General features: G+C 36.7%; 1 protein-coding gene across 3 annotated transcripts in view; it reads left to right on the plus strand.

Moving 5' to 3' along the window:
* The window catches only part of RIMS2 (regulating synaptic membrane exocytosis 2), a 409,515-nt gene that overhangs the window by 336,307 nt on the left and 50,926 nt on the right, over positions 1-22,282 (plus strand). The window contains exon 22 of one of the 3 annotated variants that reach the window (XM_009323094.1): positions 10,742-10,983. The exons of the other annotated variants lie outside the window; for them this stretch is intronic. Within the exon in view, the coding sequence (XP_009321369.1) occupies positions 10,742-10,983 (242 nt within the window). The remainder of the gene's footprint in view (positions 1-10,741; positions 10,984-22,282) is intronic. 3 annotated transcript variants of the gene reach the window in all.

The raw sequence follows: 22,282 nt of genomic DNA on the forward strand, positions 1-22,282 counted from the left end.
CTCCCCATATGTTAGCCGTAACACAAGCACGATTCCTATGGAGGCCCAAGGTAAACAAGAGGAGCCTTTGCTCCAAACGTGCATGGTGTGCAACGTGCACGTTGCCTCAGCAGGGAGTTCTGGGCATAGACCTGTCCTCCCCAGGTCAGAAAAACAGAGTTTGCAGACTTGTGTTCAGAAAGATGTAAGCCAAGTTTCCTCACAACATTTTCTTTTTATGATGGTCTTAAGTTTTCTGTATGCTTTTCTAATTTCCCCCAGAGGCCCAAAGTGACTCAAAGTCATTTTGTCAAAGTGACAGAAGTCAGACAGGCAAGATCATGATGTCCCAGATAATGTCTCTTTGGTTGAGGTAATTATGGCTTCAGATCTCTTGCTCGTGTCCATTTAGCTTTCAGTCCCAGAAGATCAATTCAGAGAGATGCTATGGGTTTATGAGAGTTAGCAGTGCCTATTCTGACCCTGATTTTTTGGAGTCCTCAAGCAACCTGAATTTACAAGGAATGAAGGAAACACCAGAGTTGTTTTATTCTTTAGACGCCCGCTGCCACACACATACATGTAAGCAGTACAAGGAGCACGAGCATATCCACGTTGTACAGTACTAATCAAAGCAATTCAGTTTTTCATGAGTGAAGTATAGATGCAGCTATAGTGAAATCCATATTGACTACAGCAATTTATTTAAATAAAGCCCTTTCAGGACATCTGGCTCTTCCCTGTCTATTACATGATTTTTCCATTAATTCAATCTCAGTAGTGTATCCTATCCAGTTCCTGCATGTCTATCTTTCAAAGTTTTCTAGCTATCAATGTGTTTTCTAAATAAGAAAATCTTCCTTATAGCTAATTTCAGTTTAGCAAGTAAAGGTGATAAATCATGGTTCCTCTTACCCTAAGGTAATATATGATGTCTCTTATCTCTACATATTTTTGAGAATTTCTGCCTCCAAGTCTGAAATTTTTCCCGTTTTCCAGACTTGATTTTATATTATTTCTCTGGCGGTTTTAGGTCTTGGACACATAGTGGATTTAAAGTCTGGTTTATCATTTCACTGCTTGCTTTTCATTTCTTTTCAGCCCTTCTAGTAACAAATCTGGGCAGCACTGAGCAAGCTTGCAGTATAGCTTGTGACTTAGTCAGCAGTGTTAATATAGAAAACAGAATGACCCCTCCCTTCCATCTCTGTTGGAAGACTGTAATTCAACAGTATGTTTGAATAAGCACATAACATTTAACTTTCAGATTAAGTACATGCAAGGTGCATTTCTGTAAGAAACACTCTCAATTAAATCAGGTTGCCCACTGTCAGTTTTAATTTGGCAAGCTTGTTGTTAACCTGCACTTACAAATGCAACTGCTTCTTTGCCAGGCTGGGTTAAAGAAGATGCTTTCTAAACTCAAAGATTTTGGTTGTTACTCAAAACTAACTCTGTCTTTGCTTGGAATTTACTTACTTTATTGCCACACCTTCAGAGCTCATATGGACTGCTTGTATTTACAAATGAATATCAAACTAATAGGACAGATGACTAATGCAAGACTTTTGGACCTCAACGAGTTTTCTCACTAGCCTTCTTTTGAATTCACACATAGTAAATGGCTAGTTTAGTTCACTGTATCAAAGGGATTTCTGCATAGATTCACTACTGTTAGCAGGGTAATAAAGCTTTTCTGTAACTTTGTAAAGGAAAACTTGAAAGTTTATCAACAGTAGATGAATATGAATATAAAATTTTTGTTATAAATTTAAATTAAATTAAAAAGTCGTTATAAATTGTATTTTTATATTAAAAACGGCCAATTATTCTCTCAGAGATGGTGAGAACTTTTATCAAAAATCTCTGAAGCTCTGTGAAGAATTCAACTGCTAGTGTTTGGAAACAGTTACCTATTACAGTGTTTTTTCTGCATCACCCATTTGTTGTGGCAGTGTTTGATAAGTAATCCAACGGCCTGACACCAAACAATTTTCAGATTTGTTCCTATTTAAAAAAAACATGCAAGTCACGATATGGAAAAAGCTATACATCTATTGATTTATAATAATAAAGCAGTATGCAGAGCTTGATATCTAGCAAAGTGGGGAAGATCCAGTTCAAGTCAACCTATGTACTGTAACAGGTGAGGTGTTTCTGATTTGTATCAAAGGAGATCTTTGAAACAGATACTTCATACAAAAATATTGTTACTTTTATTTTGAGATGTGCACACAAGTTTTCTTTGAATAGTAATATACATAACAAAGTACATTATAATCACTGTTTTATTGTTTCCCACCAACTTTCTTGTTATAATTTCAATAAAATAAAACTAATAATTAAGTCAGTCCAGTAGCTATTAGAGATTTATATCACAAATGAGTTAATAGGACAATTTTTGACAAAGTGAATCTCAGGAGACTACGTCATTACAATTTTGAACCTGCAGTGTCTCTCTTTGATGTGAATTGGCAGATGAGTACGTGCATTGGCCGGAAGCATTGTTCCCATGGAAATGTTATTTCCTACATTACAGCTGTCCCCATAATGCTGTTTTTGTTAAACTTCTTCAGCAAATTAATGAAATGAGAGCCTCTCTGAATGAATTAAGGGGTCTATTAAGAATGACATTAAAATTCCTCTCCTGCTTGTAAAAAGCTGTAAACAAAATCTTCAGTGGGTCTTCCAGTCTCACAGGAGACATGTGTTAGAAAATATCTATTACAACAATAGAAAATTTGTTAAAATCCTTTCCCTAAAATACCACAGCACATGGCTGTACGCCACACTTGGCAAAGTGGATTTTTACTATTGCAGGTGCTTTATTTTCATTAGGGATCATTACCAGAGAACTAAGCTAAATGACAGGAAAGTAGTAAAATTGACTTTGCCTTGGGAAAAAAAGAAACCTGCAAGATCCGCCAAGTGACTTGTGTAAATCTGATTCTCCAATACATACACTTCCAATAGAGCATCAGGATTATAAGTTTTCATTTCCAATTCTGCTGTAAAGAAGACTACAAAAATAAAAAAAAATCCTCAAAAATCCCACTGACAATGTACAGTACAATAGATGGTATTGATATCTTCTCCTTCACATTTAAAAATATTAATAATATTGTAGATTGGAAAAATGTCTGCTTCATAATACTGGTTTTAGTAAAGTGTATTTGTTGGTAAGGGAAAAAAAATCAAGATTGTCATAATAATTTTAGTCTATCAGTCATACTTAGAAACAGAATAACATTTTTATTTATTTTTTGTTGAATAAGTGATATTCTTTGTAATTTGTTAGTGCTCACGGAGTCACTGAGTGTAAGGATTCTGTACTGCTCACTGTGCTGCTTTCTGCCACAGACTGTTACGGTTCAGGGCCAGGGCCTGATTTAAAAGTCAGTTTTATATAACTTCAGTACTACTTTACTCCTGGAGAACCCTGCTGATGTGATGTCAACTTACCAGGGTAGTGAAGAGGAAAGAGGAAGCTCTTCTACATCTACTAACACAAAATATCTGTCTTGTTGGTATGTTAGTGAGGAAGATGACAGAAGGAAGAGCAGGGAGAGGCAGAGATGGGAGAAAATGCTGGGAAACTGTTACAGGTTATGGGAAATGACCGTTCGCTTCAGTGAGTCACTAGGTGAGCTACAGGGCTGGGGTTCCTGGTGCTGGGACTTATTTTGAGCTGGCAGATGTATTATGATATTATTTAACAAATGAGATAAAGGGAATGAGAGGTGTTCACTTTACAAGAGTCTAATTATTGTTTTGATAAGTCAAGGAGAGAAAAACGAGATGGTGGCAGAGGATGTCTGAAAGGATATGATCCATGTTGTTTGAATGACCATGGTGTCTGAAGATTTGGTTTTGGGCCTGTTGTTTGTATTTCTTGTCTATGGAGAAAGACCGAGTCAGTGTATTTTTCTGGTTTAGCCTTTCTTGTTGCTGCCTGTTGGATTGCTTAATGTACAGAAAGAACGGGCAGTACTGCCCTGTGCAAAAACATAGGATGCCTGCAAAAAATCTTAATGAGGTTCTTTAACCTGTGGGACTTCATAATTGCTTTTTATAGCAGTAACAGCTTTCAGAGGAGTCATTGTCTTTAGCTCCTCCATCCCCATTCTGGTTGGTTTGCCACATATTGTAAATCTCAACAGGCATGATAAAGCATAAGGACTTCCAGGTGTCAGTGGTTTGGTTTTTTTAGTTTATGTTCTCTTTTCTTTTCTTTTCTTTTCTTTTCTTTTCTTTTCTTTTCTTTTCTTTTCTTTTCTTTTCTTTTCTTTTCTTCTCTTTTCTTCTCTTTTCTTTTCTTTTCTTTTCTTTTCTTCTCTTTTCTTCTCTTTTCTTCTCTTTTCTTCTCTTTTCTTTTCTTTTCCTTTCTTTTCCTTTCTTTTCTTTTTTTCTTTTCTTTTCTTTTTCTGGCCTAAACAAAAGGTTCCTGAGGAAATTTAGCACTTACCGTACTAATCAGCCAATTTCTATAAAAAGTTTCTGTTTGTTCTGTAGGCAAGAATCTGACCAACTAGTGAGATGCTGTCCAACTCTGCAACTGTTTCAAAAGCTGCAGCCAAAGACTGCAGCTTTTTAACTATGGAGACAGGACAAGACTTTCCATTTGGTACATATGAAACAATGAGGATTCAGTGTGTCTGCAGCTGCTTAATGGAAAATATAACAGCGGCCAACAATATTATCAATTAGTTCTAAAATTAGTATTTTCTTGTAAGATTATTAAACACCTTTAAAGCACTAATAAGTCAGAAATTGGGAGAGGTTGGATGAAGTTTCTAACTTGTTTTTTACTTCTTAACATCCAAAAATGTTGATTAAACCAAGTTTTTTTCTGGAACCTGTTTATCTAGGATCTGGAGCATTTGCCCACACTGCAGTCCATCTTACCTGGTGCAAGAGTTACCAGCTATAACTGTTGTATATAAAGTGGCTTCCAATCAGTTTCTCTGCCCTTAGGGCAGGATCCTTTTGCACTGTGAAATCTTCCCTCTCCTTAACCCAAAACTCACAAACAGTTGCTTTCCTCCTTGGTCAGATATCAAGGAAATGGTCTGTATAAAGCAGGAGATACTAAGATTAAAGCAAAGATCTTCTTATGGGACCTACTTCTCTGCCTCCCTTCTATGAGGATTTCCTTAAGCACTTTACAGTATTCCCCTCCAGCTATGCATCAACTCCAGAAGGGATAATTTTCCAAGTAGCCAGTCCTAGACATTGTCTTTTGCAGAGTTTCGCTGCCAGTGTTTTCTTATCATTCTGTAATTCAGCACAGATATTGACAAACTGGGGAGAAAAACAACGTAGTTTCTGATTATCTGTTATAGTAGCAGTCTGGAAAACCTTGACAGCAAATTTGATTCCAGAGAATAATTGCACTCCCTGTTCTGAAAACAAGTGGGTCTCTGCAAAGAAATCTTGAAGATTAATGCCTTTAAGAAATCCAGAAACGTAGCATTGCTTTTTCCAGAAGACTATGTATGAATAGCAGTTTTGTACTTGCTTACTGTTTTTCTTTAAAACTATTCAGAAAAAGCTTATGGGCTAGAATTGGCCTGTTGAATACCAGAATTTGAAAACAATCTGAGATTTGTAGTATCATCAAGGAATTTAAGGCTATGTCTATACAGGACCAGGACATAGTCTTGATCATCCATATTGTTTAAACAGTTTGTGTCCTCCTTGGCATAGCTTTGTCCTGGACACACCAATAAGGTGTCCCTGATTCAGCCTAAGCACAGTTCAGGAGATAGCACGGGTCAGGGTCTGTTTCCTCTAGGCAGCATGCCTGAGAAAACCCTGTTTTGGGAAGGATGTAAGCTAGGTGTGTGTATGCAGGTTGTCAAGGCCAGAGAACAGGCCTGAGCCATTTTATTACCTACTATAGATGTGGTACAGGGTTCTTCAATGACAAGAAGGACCATATTAAATTTCCTATCATAGGTATCTGTCAGTTTGGCTCCCCTCAGTTGGCTAGTATGGTGTATTTTTAAGAATAATAACTGGTACTTAGGGTTGTCATACTTCACCGTTGGCTTTAAAGTACAAATACTTATAGATGTCTTACTCTCTTTTCTAATGTCTTATTTTTCTCCTTTGTTTTGAAGAACTTTCTGCTTTAGCTTTGAGAACATATTCCTCTAAAATTTATCCATAGCGTAGGAGGCCACAAACAGTTATAGTTAAGAAAATGTACTGTAAAATACATAGGAAGCTGACATGCCCAACTTGATCCTGACTATCTGGAATAATTATCTCTTGGGAAAACATAAATATGCTTAATACCGGTTTTGAGTTTGCTTTAAGTAGACTGTTTTAATTGACGATCAGATTTCAGAGTTTGTTTTACACTTAGCTGTTATTAGTCATTTAACCTGCTTGAGTATTCCCTCTGCTTGTTTGTGAAGAGATTACAGAGGAATACTGTATTTTAGGAAGGGTGTATAAAGATACTTCTCACAACTGAGAAAAACTAGAAAAGACAGTGATCGTCATTGAAGGCAGAGTAGAGAAATCTTTCCTTTTTCTCTGTTCACTGGAAAATTGAAGCATCTGACTAGAGTTTCTAGCCTACTTACACAGACAGAGACCTGTCTGCAGGTCTCGGTGTCCTCAGGCAGTTTCCTGAATTTAGGGGTAATGCAGGAAGGAACGTTCCTGTGAGAGCTTTACCCATCGCCCTGCTCTTGTTGACTAGTTGGCCTCCATAAGCCAAAGTCAGCGGCCTTGCTGTCACCTTCACTCTGCTGTTGCTGTAGGCTGTGGGCTGCCATGCAGCTGGGATTGTGTGACGATTTTGTTCTTGTTTTGATTCTAATAAGGGTGATTATTACACCATTATGCACATGTGATTGGGACTAGCATAGTTCATTCTTTAATTTTGGGTTTTTCTCCCCCGTCTGGCTGCATATTCTCTTTGCAAAGGATATTTTTAAGATTAATATCTTATAAGGCACCTTGAGAACCCTGTTTTTAGTACATATCTATTCTTTGACTCATATCATCTCATAAATTACTTTTACTCAATGTCAGTTTTAAAATATTGTTGTACATATTTAACTGGATGTGTGTGTGTATGATTATGTTTGTGTATGTATGATTATGTACATGTAAAGAAAACTTCATGTATAATTTGTTTCCTGTTAAGACAAAACGTAGGATTTACTCTCTTTTAATTTACTCTCTCCATCTTACATTTCTTTTACCTCAGAAAGGAATTAAATCTGACATACAACACCCTATTTTTCTGGGAATAATCCATTTCTGGCACTATCGGAAGACAGTCTGTGTAGAAAGATAGCTTCAGTGGTGAGGATACCAAGCATCTACCAAGGATAATTAGTGAGTTAGGGTTTGGATGGCCAGAAAGGGTTCAGAGTGCTGATGAAGGACTTGGCTTGCTCATGACCACTGCAGATTTACTATGAGGTACTATAAGCCACTCAGAACTCCCCTAGTACTTATTTCTAAAAGCTTTTTTGGTGAGAGAGTAATTGAGAAAAAACAAAGCTGTGATGGCTTTCTCCAGGAGCTGTTTGCTAGTTGGGAGCATAACAAAGGTGTCTTCTCTGCTGCTTTTACAGAGGGGAAAAAAACAGCAGCAAACCTTTAATTAAAGCAAATGTTTTTAGAACTCTACTGAAAAAAAAAAATAGTTTTGTGAATGAACTTTCAATATTATCCATTTGTAATAGTATGTGGTATATCCACAAAAATCTAAACCTAAATCCCTTTTTCCTTGCTTGAATTATCTTTCCTACTTTTCTCAGTTGGTCAAAAGAATGTGGTTGAATGAATTCTAGCTCATTGTTGGCAGGTGTACACAGCAAAGCTTCATTTTGTGACACAGAAGCCTTTAGACAGCAGCCAAGGAGCAAATTTTTGTAATGCATAGTGCTTTCATAGTTAACTGCCTAGTGAAATTATAGCAACTTTGCATGCCAACCTTTTTAAGCACATCAATTTCTTTAATAAGGGTAATTATTGTAATCCATTGCACTTAAATAGAATTATACATCTTGGGAAATGACACATGAAGCACCTCAAAGGCACATTAGACTCAGGAAATGGGAACTTTCTCCTCAGTGTAAGTTTTATGAGAAAACAGAATGTTTCTGTTTTCACTGCTATGACATAAGACCTTTCCTGAATGTTAATATCACTTATAAAGCAATGCCATAATTATTATTTCCTATTAGTAAATATGACAGGAACCCACTGATTTTCTGGATATCATTCTTGAAAAATGGATCATTGGAATAGGTTGTTCTGCAAGCAGTAAAAATATTACTTCCCCTATCAGTCTGTGCTGTGCGAATGAGCTCCCTTGTGAAATAACAGAGATTCAGTAATGACTTATACTACAGTCTTTCCCCGCAGGGGCATTCATAAGATCTCTCTCCAGGGATCTGTTTTCAAAACAGTTTTAGAAACTAAATAGCTCTAGTTTTCTACTCCTGTGTCAAATTTGAACTGATTTTAAAAAACATTGAAAAGAGAGACTGGACAGACAACACAGTCACATTGATCATATTTCTTTAGAAAACTTGGGTCAAAAATAGCATTACTGGATAAGGGGCTCTAATTTTCTGATTCCTAGAAGAATTTTGCATAAGATAAAGTTGAAGACACTAGGTCTTCCCAACATTATTCTTCCTAGATCTCTCTAGTATTTCTTACATGCAAGACAGTGTTGAAACTGAGAACTAGTTTCTGTGGCATCTCCTTTCTGTAAAACAATCCATAAAGGTGTTTGAAAGAAAATACAGCATGTCATGTTATAGTCTGACAAGTAAGTTATCATAGTGCTAAAAAGCCCCAGAAATACAGATCCACTTTTTCTTTCTTCCCTGCCTTCCTCTTTACCCACATCCTATCCCACTCTTTGCTTAGTGTTAAACGTACCGATGTGAGTCAGCGTGTACTAACATATACCAACAAAGAGAGTTAAAAAAGGATAAGAAAAAAATTTTCAGGTTATCACTGTGTTCCAGTCTTTTGTTATCGTCTGTCCAGGCAAGGCCACTACGGCTCTCTCTCAGCTTTGTTTTGTGCCTCTCCATCTCCTGATCCAAACTCTCATTCATATTTTACCTTATAATTTCCCTCACAAGGAACACCCAATGTTTTTTGACTTAATGGCAGAGGTCCAGTCCTATAAAATAGCTCTTATGTTTTCCTCTGTGTTGTGTCTTAACTCCAAGTGTTTTGTGCCTTCATGCACATGCAGCTGTCAACTAAAGGGCAAAGCACTTTATGGGTACCTCTCCAATATCTTAAATAGTTGCAGTGTTGTTCCAAAACTGATGCCTCATCCCATTTCCCCTTGAGTAAGTGGGAAGAGACTCAGTGATCCCTTTGCTTTTGAGAGCACTGCATTAACTCCATAGGTAAGTTTTGTGTGACAGAACACGTGTTATAAAAACTTCATAAAGAAGCAATACAAGCTTCCTTTTTTGAAATAGATTCAGGCCATTATAGGTAAGGGGAAAGGAATGTGGCTATACTCACTAAAATTTACTCTAGAGCTATTTGCTGAATGGTTAAGCTCTAGGAATAGCCTTTGCATGTTTTTGAAAATCTGTTTAAAAAGCAAAAATATTCTTTGCTAGTCTTTATATACTGGTGATTTAACACAAAAATAATTTCCCCTGGTTTTCAGAAATATTGCACTATTTTGTGGATTGTCTAAGACTGTATCTAGTGGGGAGTTTTTAGTGAGATGCACTGTACTGAACAGAATAATAAAGGTCTGAATTCTGTGCACAAACTTCACTGCAATAGAAATATTTTCTATGTATTCTCAGGCCCACATGTGCTCCAGAGTTTCCAGGTCTGGATGTTTGTCCAGACACCTACCAGTTAGATGTCAGGGCAAAATTTGGATAGGTACTGCTGTCATCACTGTAGATTGTGATTTCTGTGCAAAGCAAAGGTCCCTTAGTCTGGACCACTGGGACACCAGGTCCCCCTGGGGCATGTTGTGAAATGCTGCAGCAGATAATTTAGACACAGCCATGTAGAGCATGTAGAAACAGTCTATAAATGAGTACAAAAGGTATATTAGAATTAAATTCCATTTAGCAGTAATGATGATCTAAGTCACATAGCAGCCAAGTGTTGTATGAAATACATATGTAATATGTGTATTTGTTGCTGAAGAGAGGGAGCAAAAAACCTATGGCTGTTCATTACTGTGTAATTTCATCAAAATCATAGGATGACTGAGCTAAACCAGATTACTGAAACATCCTTGAAATGCCTGGATGTTTAGAAACCAAAGCTAGGCTTCAGACTGATATCCTTTCATTCCACTCAGTAATGAATCAAGTATCTGTTTCCCCAAGGAATATAGATTATTCGTGTGTGTGTATGTATGTGAGAAGAAAAGGGGCAGAGCACTGATTGCAGAACTTAAATTTTCCTAGCAAAAAATGTATATACAGTATACTGATGTATTAATTATTTTATATGCTATTGCTGGTAATGTATTTTAAGACAATCAGTAAATAAGAGCTTATTATTTAAAACAAAATTTTGATGAGTCAAGTATGTTTACAGGACATCAAACAGGAACCTAGAATTAAAATTGCTCCTTTTCACCTCTCAAAAACCAAACCCTACCTGTGTGAATTAGCTGCTTTTACCCTCCAGTCTCCCAAAACCTTCCATCTGAAACCTGTCCTTTTCTGTCTTCCCTTTTTTACTCTTCTTTGTCTGCATTGTTTATCCATCCACTGGCTGACAGTGTCTTTACATCCAAAATGCAAAGCAGACAGATGGGCGCCTCAGGAAAGAACATGACTAAGAGCACCAGCATCGGCGGGGACATGTACACACTGGAGAAGAATGATGGCAGCCAGTCGGACACAGCAGTGGGCACTGTTGGCGGTGGCGGCAAAAAGAGACGCTCCAGCATCGGTGCAAAGATGGTCGCCATCGTGGGTCTCTCGCGAAAAAGCCGTAGCACGTCACAACTCAGCCAAACTGGTAGGAACTGGATCTTTTTTCCCCTCTCAAAGTATCATTTAAATGTACATAATGTGTATGTATTACGGTTTAATCATTTGGATATCCTGTTGAAGTTGCCTAATCAACAATATTCTACGGAATGAAGAAAATGGTCGAGCATCTTTTTTCTCTAGACATTTACTAAACTATTTTTTTTTTTAGCAAAGATCCTTTTCAGGTTGGACTGAGGCTTTTATTTTCTGCTTGCTGGAACCTGTTTAATGCACTAATTCGTTGCTTCTCAGGAGCCAACATGAGCTGCTGTGCTTCTGTTTGGGGGGAATCCTTACCCTTGTTTGTGAAAGGTCGCTAAAATCTTGCAAAATTCCTTTGGTTTTATCACAAATAGTGTTTGTGTATTTCAATATGGTGTTTTTTTCACATTCGAACACGCAATCTTATTTTGAAATGAAACAATTTTCCTGAACAAAATGATATGTTATATTTTATTACTTTAGTACAACTGTTTTATTGCTTTTTGATTAATTTCTTTTCAGCCTACAAGCATATTCACCATCAGTATAAATTTTCCTCATTTCTATTTATCTCAGTTAAAATTTGATACTGAAATATTCTACCTAGGAAAAATGGAGAGTTTTTCTGCTTTGATGCCTAAGCATTTAAAATCTTATGCATTTTTTTCTATTCCTCCTATTTCAGGGAAAATCCATATAATGCACTCTGAAAAGCTCTCATTGTCAGTTAAGGAAGCTGTATAGGACAAGTGTATTTGACATGGAAAAAGATTATTTGTATTTAAATGACATATATATATAAAGTGTTTAAGCAATTTATATGGTTATGTACATATATACATTTATATATTTCAAGGTATATACATAAGGTTTACTGTATGTTCAGTATTTAAGCAAAACTGTTGTAACGTTGTCGTATGGTTCAACAGAAGTTTATAGTGTTCAGCTGTGTGTGGTCCCATCTGAAGGTCTGCATTGTGCTAATGGTCTCCATTCAAACACTGATAAGAGATTTTTCAGTTCTCTGGAAAGTTTGCAGTTTACGTCGTGAAACCAAAGTGATAAGAGTTTTAATGTACAAGTAAATGGAGCAAAACAATGATTTGCAATGTGAGAAACTGTGGTAAATTTTGTAAGTAAACTTTTGTAGGAAAGGGATTTAAAGTACCTGGAAAGAGTAGAAGTAAAAAAGAGGGGAAAGGAAGGGTAAGCAAGAGGGGTACCAGTGCAGAAGAAGGAGGAGCACGGAAAAAGAGCAGGGAGCTTGAGTGTGCGTCTTACTAAATGCGATATGAGACAAGAGAGAATGAAGAAGAGGGGAAAGAACGTATATAGTGAAAGCTCTGTATATCACGCAGACACTGATGACTCCCTCAGTAGGCAAGTCTTTGCAGCAGTCTCATGTTTTACCAACTCACTTGCAGGTTACGGAGCTGGCGGTTTCATATACGTTTCTATTTTCTCTGAGTTCAAATGAATGCGAGGCAAAAGATGAAGTCATCATTATACAGATCTGGGAAGCGTCTGGTTGGGCAAGAAAAAAGCTTAGCCACTTGCTCACCTAGAAATCTAAATTTTACTCATGTGATAGTACACAGGTATGTAACTGTATTGATGTATTTGGATATCAAGTCAAATACAATGCACTACATTACTAGTTCTGATCTAATCTGGTCTCTTACTGTAAGAGATATTAAATGAAGGGTGTCAGCTCTTTGTATGCTGTTCAAGTATGTCTCAGCACTAGAGAGAATCTGTGTTGTGTGGCTTGCCTAGATTTGATTTAAATACCACACTGTCTTAGTTATTTGGGACTTTTAATCTGAAGTTTTTCTGTTATATCCAATCAGTTGCCCAACAACTGATTAGATGCTCAAGTCAGGGACAAATGTGAAATGTAACTCTTTCAAAAGTACTCAAGGTCTCTTGACCCCATTGACTGTGAATGGGGTGTTCTGAAAAACTCTTGAATAAGGCGCTGTATTTCAGTGCTGTTAGAGGTGCAGCAGAAACCAGGGGAGCCTGCACGGCTCTGGCCGGCAGCCCTTCTCCCTCGGCTGCTCCCTGGGAGAGGTCTGTGCTCAGCGCTGGCCGGCACCCGGCCCAGATGAGAGCAGCCAGTGCACCTCCTGCTGCCGCCTTCTGAAAATGCCCCTCGTGTATGGGTTGGGTAGGGGTTGTTTTGTGCAGCTGTTACCACACACCAGCTCCTGCTGCCCTATTTGACAGCACTGCTGAGGGGCCTTGTCTGGCGGCCACATGTGGCTGCACCTAACAGGACAGGCACGTGTATCATTTAAATAGTTGCGTCATGCGAGCATGCTGGTCATGCGGTGAGCAAGCCTGTGGCCACATGTCAGCCCCTGGATGAAGTGTGTGTCTCCAGTGCTACAAGGTGATGGCCTGTTGGGTGGGTGAGGTCACATCATGAAGAAGTGTCTTGCATGTCTTAAGTGTCCATCAGCACGTCTTAAAGAGAACATTGGACAGCAGTGCTATACATGAATGCCAGAGGTTTAAAACTTGCAGTTAGTGTATTTAATGAATTTATAAATTTCCCTGGTTTATCTCACCATGGTCCTCTTTTCAGATGGTAAGTGCCTGCACAAGGAATTGTGTATTGGTACAAGCATTGATACAAGGGCTGGGATCAAAACACTAACGTGCTGTAGACATCCTGCAAGTACAGTTTTCTGGAACTGAGAGGCAGAGGATACTCAGGTGGCAAGGCACTGGTACCACATAGAAACTAATCGAAGTATAAAGGGTTCTTAGGTAGTTTCTGAAGAAATTATGTCATTTAATTGATCAGCTAAATACCTCCTTACATATCAGGCTTGAAAAAGCATGTCGACGTCATGAGATAACAATACTACTGTAGAAAGTTGTGATCATATTTATAGCAACTAGGCTTTTATAAACTGTGTGCTCATATGGAAGTCTTTTTTCAAGTGTTTTGTAAAGCATAATTGTATTTCAGTGGTTTTCTTCATTCATATTTTATAACTAAATCTATGCCAGAAGTTTTTTTGAAAGTAGGTCATCATAACTGCTTTCAGGACTGTGAATCATGCTTACCATAAATGCCTTAAAAGGTCCATTTTTACAGTCTTTTCAAATTAATTTTATGTTATTTCTTGTTATTTGGCATAGTATTAAGAAATTAACACTCAAAATACATACAACAAAGTATTTTTTATTCTGGTCTGTAATTCTTCTAGTGTACTCAGTTAGGAACAGTTGTTTGGGTTTTTGTGGGTAAAGGGTATGTTGATTTGTTGTTATAGGTGGGAGTAAAAGGAGTAATTGTAATAATAATAATAAATATATTACCTAACAACGGTATTTTGATTTCATTCAACTATGGCTAGTGTATATTCTGTGTTGGAAGGCTTCCATTCCAGAGAGAGAACTGAATACACCTGAAATATGACAAAAACCTGAATAAGCAATGCTCTCTTCTCCTCAGACATATAGAGTCTTCAATGCTTAGAAAATTGCTAATCCAGTAACTCTGCTGACAAAAGGTAATTTATGAGAGTAAAATAATAACTCAAGACGTTGAAAAGATCTGACCTCATTAACATAGGCACTAGGAACTGATCTTTTCAGATTATCATAGCAAAAGAATCCAAGTGTGTTCTCATATCCATTACCTGAGAAGATTTTAAGTGGTGCTCTGTGGATCACTATTGTTATGGGAAAAGAGCAGAAAAAATGCCAGTGTTAAGGCCATGGAAATACAGAAAACATGAATAAAAATAGATGAGACTTATTCTCTGGTTTTGATTTGGGCTTAAAGGAGAGTTGTAATTTATTTTTTAAAAGTTCATACTCTTTTTAGCAATGTGTATCACTGCTGTGATATTTCTTTCCTATTATTTGATTTAATTTTTAAGTGTGAGGATATACAGGATCAGTATTTTGTGAACCGATTTGATGTATTACAAAGCAGCTTAAAAAAAAAAAGAATCTGGAAATTCCTGCAATTTCTTTAACCTTGGAATCAAGCTAATGGTTGGATGACACAAAAGTAATTTTACTTATGGTAACTTTTACTTAAGACTTTACTAAAAGACAAGATACTATAGAGTGGCAAGGTAAATCAGAATTTATTTTAGTACTGGTTCCTGTACCTTTTCAGTGCTATGAAAAATAGCTAAAGGAATACTCCCTACACTTGAGTCAAGCAATTATTCCTAGAAGCTAACAGTTGGCGGGTTAAAAAGAGTTTATGTTGTAACCTTCAGATCCTGACTCCACAGGCATTCTTCCTAGTGGAAAAGCTGGCTTTCTTTACAAAGGAAAATAAAATACAAAATGCAAATCCCAAGCAGCATCTTATCAGTGTTTGCTTAGCTATTCATACCTGGAATGCAGTCCTTCTCCTGCCGGACAGCCCTGAGGGAACTGATGAGCAGGCTTCCATACAGGTGCAGACCTGTAACTCTCAGTTATAGTTCATTAATGAGTGAAGTCTTTGCCCTCTTCTGATTACACGACGTTAGGTCTCCCTTTCAACTTACATGCACTGTCTCTGGCAGGTGGCTACCTGGGTGTCTTGACTTTCCTTATTTAGCTGACGTTTCTCCTTTAGCTGGAAAAATGTCTTGTCTTTTCTTTAGTTAGCCAAGACCTACTGTGTTTGTAGGCTGATTATATCCAAAAGCCTAAGTAGTTTAATTTATGTTTTTAAGAGTTTTTTTAGAATGTGGACCACATCATGGACCACATATACTGAAACATTTCCTGTGTGTACATTCAGTCACATGTACAGAGTCCAGCACACTCTCAGAGACTGAGTCCCATGATGTCTTTGGGTATATGATCACAATAGATGGCATCTATTAAAATGGACGACAAAAAGCACGTAACAGCATGACTTGAGAGCGACCAGTGTAGTAATGCCTGCAGAGAGGTGTAACCATGTGTTTGAATAGAAATAAACTGCCCTTGTGTGTCTCTGTAGAGTGTCCACGGTACAGTGCTCTGGAGGGCTCTGCACACATGAACCTAGCAGGTGACGCTGGGGGTCAACTGACACTGCCCGAACTGCAGTTTCCCTGTGGCGACATGTTGCTCCATGTAAACTAATTACTCTTTCTAATAGGTGAATTCTCCCAAGATAAAAGTTGTAGGAAAGCATTGGAAAACTATTGGAAAGCTATGAAAGGTCAACCAAGACACAGACAAGTATTAAAACATATTAAAATCTCATTAGAACCAAAAAGCTTTTTTTTTTTTTTTAATGACCAAGATAAAGGCTGTCCCTCCTTTAGCAGGAAGTTAAACTTTGGCAAGATGCCATATGTGGCATGAAGTTATAGGGCTGTAAAAGTAGAGTTTTGGGACAGTGTCATGGTGTTCTGAGCTCTTTTAATATCCTTTATAATTCTGGTGGGGTTAAACTATGGCATTATATTCTTGAAGTTATATTTCTCTGTAGAAAAAAAAGCAAAAATCAGGTGATTCATTGCAAATAAAATGATGATTTCCCTTGAGAGAATTAAATAGTGTTCATCAAAAAGAGGCACTTCTGTTTCAACAGATTCTGGAGAGGTCCAAAGGGTAATCCCAGTGAAACAAGGTTAAAGTATTTTGAAATTTTGATATTTTATGGCTACATCTTTTCTTAGAAGAAATGTAAGAAAAGTAGGTCTCACAGAGCAAAAAGCTCAAGTGGGATTTTATTTTCTCTGTGTGTGTGTGTGTGTGTGTGTGTGTTAAAAGCCAAATTTTGAATTCTATATGGTTTGTAGGGTGTTGAAACTATGGTCCAAAGTGCTGTATTCATAAGTAGAATAGTCTCAGTTATGTCTGTCATGAACCAACCATGTAGAGCAATTTCCTCAATTACTGGAATAAATTGAAGGGAATCTGTTGGGAACATTGGTCTTGGTCTTGTATGGAATTTCACATTTCTCAATTCAAAGTTCAGATTTATATAAAAAACAGTCTTCTACCACACATACAGTACATATGTTTCCTATTAAAAAGAAGATGATTAATCACTTCCAACAATGGTAACTAAAGGAGAAACTACATTGATTGCCTTTCATTGTCTAAAATGAGATAGACTATAGTAAGCAAGCAACTTATTGAACTAAAAGTGTATTTGTTTTCATAATATACATTGTTATTTTCTATCCTTAGAATTAGTTTATGTGGCCAAAATGGCAACTGAAATTATCACTTACTACTTTTAATCTGGCCATGTATTTTCATTTTTTTAAAATCACATATATAATTCAGGTGATTTGAAGCAAGCCATTTGTTTGGGGTTTTATTTCCTCTCCTACTCCAGAGACATAAATTGCTTGTTAATAAATTGCTTTAATGTGTAGTATTATACTTGTTTCAGTATTCTTGATGTGTAATCTGATTTAGTTTCAAAATAAACCCATATTACATTGATAGAAAAATAGGATTAGCAGTTGACAAGAGATTAAACCAAATTTATCCTACTGATTAGTTGAGAATTGTGACCTGAATCATTTACCAAAGAGAAAGTACCATTATAATAAATACATTACCAAGAGCGTTAATCAGCTTTTACTAAATAAACTCTGGAGAATATGCTAATAAATAAATAGACTCTAATTGCAAACTAAAAAGACTTACACAGGCTTTAAAATATATTTTACTAAGGTGATAGATTCTTGTTTTTAAACTGTTTTCTTCCACATGTAGGAAAAGACTAGGAAAGAAGATAAGGCAGTACAAAATTTATGCAACTCTCCTCAATGGATTTTCTGTAGAGGAGGTAGGTATATATTTAAGTCCTCATATTTTCATAAAGATTCTGTGAGAGATGGATGCAGTAAAAAGAAATATATAGCTGAGGTGTCAGAACTGAACTCCAGGCAGTGCTAGCTATGATCTTATAGAAGTCCTCTGGAAGACACTTCTCACACACAAAGTGTGGGAGACACCTTATGCCATATATAAGCAGAAATTCCAGGCAGGTGAGAAGGAAGTCCTGTAATGACACTAGGAAGTAAGAATAAAAGGCTTAATTTTGGGACAAAATGTGCAGATCATGTACACCAACTAAGAAATACTGCCCCAGTCGCAAATTACTCATTGAACTTCCTCTCTGTAATATGTAGTTACCAACTCAGTGAGATATATGCCTGTGAGATTTCCAGCTGACCATGGTAGAAGTAAAACTAAATCCCCTGGTTGTAGGCATTTATATGATTAAAAACCCCTACTTTTATTTCCAAAAATGATTTTCCGTGTTGCCAACCCTTTCCTTAAAAAGCAACTTACTTATATTACCACTCGATCTCATTAATAAGAGAAAAAAGGGAGAAAGCTATAAGTGAGATCAGAACGTTTAGCTTGACCTTCCACACGATTTTTTTTCTTTCCATAATTAGAGGTAAAAATAGAGAGGGAAATGTAGGGTGATCTTTCTTGGTAAGAATTCTGCTAAGCTATCTTTTCTTATTCAGAGCAGAATAATTCTCATAAGATCCCTGCTAGAAAAAAAATATGTATCTCATAAAAAAACTTGAAAGCTGTTTTATTTCTGTTTTCACAGTAAACAAGATTTGTTCTTTGTGTTGTTACATAAGGAAAACTCATCACAGTCCTTCCTGAATTAATTCAACCTGGAGAGCATTTCCTTTTTAGGCTATGTGAGAGCTATTCAACAGAATAATTTAGGCTTTTCTTAAGAAAGTTTCAGTTTGAAAACTCCTTTTGGGATTTTATAATCCCTTAGTTAACATGTGATATAATAGATGTGAATTTCTTGTTGGATATTTTGTGAAAAAGGCCTCTGACTTCATCCTACTGAAACTTCAGAGTAAAAAGAAGAACTTTATAGGGCAATTTCATACTTTTACTCTGGCAATTATTCAGTTTTCAGTTTGCCTGAAATGTCTGGGATACTCACCTGTAGTTACAGTTCTGTGTATCTACGTAGTTTATACTTTAGGGAAGAAAATTCAGTTTTATTTCTTTCCAGTTGAAATAATTTTTCTAGTATTGTCAATTTTTTACATAGCCACCTCAGTGACTACTGTTTGTATTGTTCCAGAAGGATAATACTTATCTACACATCGCTCTATCAACCACCTTCACTAAAAAACAGTGTGCCATGAAGGGAGACTTACTTCAGATCTCCAAAGGCCAGCAGGAAGAGGGCTGTTGTACTTTGCTCTTGGACAGTTATCAGAAGTGTGGTTTTAGCACCAAAAATAAACAAATATGACATTTATATTTACAGATTCATTGGGGCTGCATCTTTTTTTAATTTAACATTTCATAATAATACAGGATTTCCTCCCTTGTACTTAAATGGAATGAAATATTAAAGGTCCTTTAGCAAGTCATAATTCAATATTGAATTTATGTCCTTAACACTACCCATGCTATCAGCAATACTATTAATACCCTTTTGATAAATGAAATTTTTTTTTCTAAGGATAGAAAGTAATTTATAAAATAATTACCTGAAAGTAAAAAATAATGAAAATAGCCCCAAAAGTAAAAGCGGTATTAGAGGCATGCTTTGTAGACTAATGACTAATTCAGAACAGCTCTCTGGCCTCAAGTGGTATGCAACTTATGTGGACGTTGCAGTATTAAAAAAGTTCAGTTTTATTGCACTCTCATATTGCCCCTTTCAGCTGGCTGTTGTATGCCTGTATTATAAATAAGAGTAATCTGTGCTCTCCATAGGGTAAAAATGGGGAGGTAAACGTTACAGTACTTCTGCTTTTAAACACCACACAAGATATACAGCTCATGGGAAATCATGCAGATACTGAGAATACAGTTGCGTGGGCTTTTCATACTTCTGGACTCTTGGTGCTGGTGTCCCTCATAATGAACTGGGAAATGCCTCCTAGGTATCTCCAGACCATTTAGATTGGCTTTGTCTTCCATGGAAGAAGCGTGATGATGCTATCACTCAAAGCTTATATGTGTCACTAACAGAAAACTCTTACAGGAGGAATGATATTAACAACAGAGTAGTTTAAAATTAGTTAAGTGTACTAGTGATGATTCACAGAAAATACACGAACAATCATTGGATCAGGAAGCTGAACCCTCTACTCACAAACAAATTACCCTAACCATTAGCCTACAGTCAAGGCTCCCTTATCAATGCTTTATTTGACCTATTGGGTCTTCCTTTTTTTCTTTTTTTTGGTTGCTAGCAAACACTTCAGTTTGCAAAATAGTGAGTGTCAGGTATGTGTCAGATGGTGTGTGCCAGGTACTCTGCAAGAAAGTGGGAAATGCTTTAGTCTTCTCCAGCAGAGGAGGAGCTCTGAACCCAGATCTCCCTCCATCATGGATACATCGTCTTGGTTGCAATATAAAACTGAGATTTGGTTTCTGCTTCTCTAGAGATGTAATAAAAGAAAGCAGTGGCCAAAACTACATTTCTTGAGCAGAATCCTGTAGCCACAGTTTGTAAAGCTTACCAGATTTGTTCCTGAGGCAGAATGTGCAGGACCTGTGTTTTCTGAATGCTACCTGTAGGGTAGGTCCCTGCCATCTCCATGTTGGCAAGAGTCAGTAGCTTCTCAATATACACAGAATTAAAATTAGAGGGAAAATTAGGATAAAAAAGCTGATTTGGGGGAACTTAGACACCACTGGGGCTATGAGCAGGATTTTTCATGTTTATTTCTTTGGAATGAGATGGCAAATTCCTGTGCATTTTAGGCACTTGTATCCATTTTTAAACCATTTTTTATTCATATCTGAACTTTGCAGTCTGTATAGAGAAGCAAGACAAACACAGGGAAGGATACGAGAGCAACAGAAAAGAGAAGTTACCTGAGACCAGCAGAAGTCAATGGAGAGCCAGAATATAAGCCTAAAACTTCTCAAGTCCCTATTCCATGCTTTAGCAACACAACAAAAAAGTATTGGTGAAATTAAATTATTTTTTCTGTCCTTCTGGGTGTACATTGTGCTTCTTAACTATGCTATTGGACAACTCCAGGTAAATTTTTTTTTTTTTCAATTTGATGAAGTAAAACACATCCTTATACTTAGTGATTACCAAATGCTTTGGCAATGGATATTGAGGGTTTTGAAGACATCACAAGTGCATCTAAATTCAGTGGAAACTTGAGAATCTAGTTCAAGGAGTGCACTGGTGAACTGCATACTTTTGCTACAGTTTTTTTATATTTTGGTAGTTTACGACTGAGGAATTGCTCCAAGATCTTTCTTAAATGTCAGCACAGGTTTTGTTATTGTATTTTGATTACCGCTTGAACAAAGTGATAGGATTTTCTCTAATACTGTTAGGCATATGTGAGTTCAGTTAAACTCTCTCTTCCTGCTCAGGGAATATATTAAGAAGCAAAAAATAGTCATTGAGAACATATCACAGAAGGAATAAAACATGCAGGTTGTTCTCAAACCACTCCTAATGGAGCATGTTTAAGAAAAGGTGAATAATTCTTTAACAAAGGCAAAAATATTTTATTTCCTCATCAGCTAAATAATTTGTGTATGGTTCTTTGTTAACTTGCATAAGATGAACAGAACCTTTGGGAGGTATTTTCTTAGCAGTCCTACTTTTTTATTGTAAAGTAATCAAAACACAGTCTCTTTAACACTGGGAGGGGGGGTTGTCTTTTTATACCTATTTTTAGGAGTTTTTCCTATGCTTGAAAGTGCTTGTGTGAATGACATTGAATTTTTTTCTTGTCATGATCTTTTCATTACAATATGAAATCTTAAACTATATATGCTATCTTACATGAATTAAAACTCTGCTCCGAAAGTTACATTCAGATTTTATCCAGTTTTGTAACTATAGTACTCTAATATTTAGGTTTTGCCATTGTCTAGGTAGAATTTGAAGCTAGCAAAAATTATTTTTAGCTCAGTCTATGAAATCACATTGCGACTTAATTGAAAATATTCACAGCAATAAGTACTCTTCTTGTTACTATTTGCTTCAGTAAGACCTGTCAAGAACAAACTTGTCCTGTGAAGGGAAAGATTATTTCCCTGTCATTAACTAGATTAATTAATAGTTACCAACATTAGAGTTTTTTATAAGGTGGAAATCTTAAGTATTTTTCAAAATGTAAAATTAATGCAATATTTTGTGTGAAACCTGCCATGATTAAGGCAGTGCCATATTTAACTAATATATTAAGTGGAAAAGATAACTGTCGTGATTTAACCTCAGTCAGCAACTAAGCACCACGCAGCCGCTCGCTCACTCCCCCCCACCTGGTGGGATGGGGGAGAGAATTGGAAGAGCACAAGTGAGAAAAACTCATGGGTTGAGATAAAAACAGTTTAATAATTGAAAT

The sequence above is a fragment of the Pygoscelis adeliae genome, unplaced genomic scaffold (assembly GCF_000699105.1).
Source record: "Pygoscelis adeliae isolate BGI_AS28 unplaced genomic scaffold, ASM69910v1 Scaffold174, whole genome shotgun sequence".
Taxonomy (NCBI): domain Eukaryota; kingdom Metazoa; phylum Chordata; class Aves; order Sphenisciformes; family Spheniscidae; genus Pygoscelis; species Pygoscelis adeliae.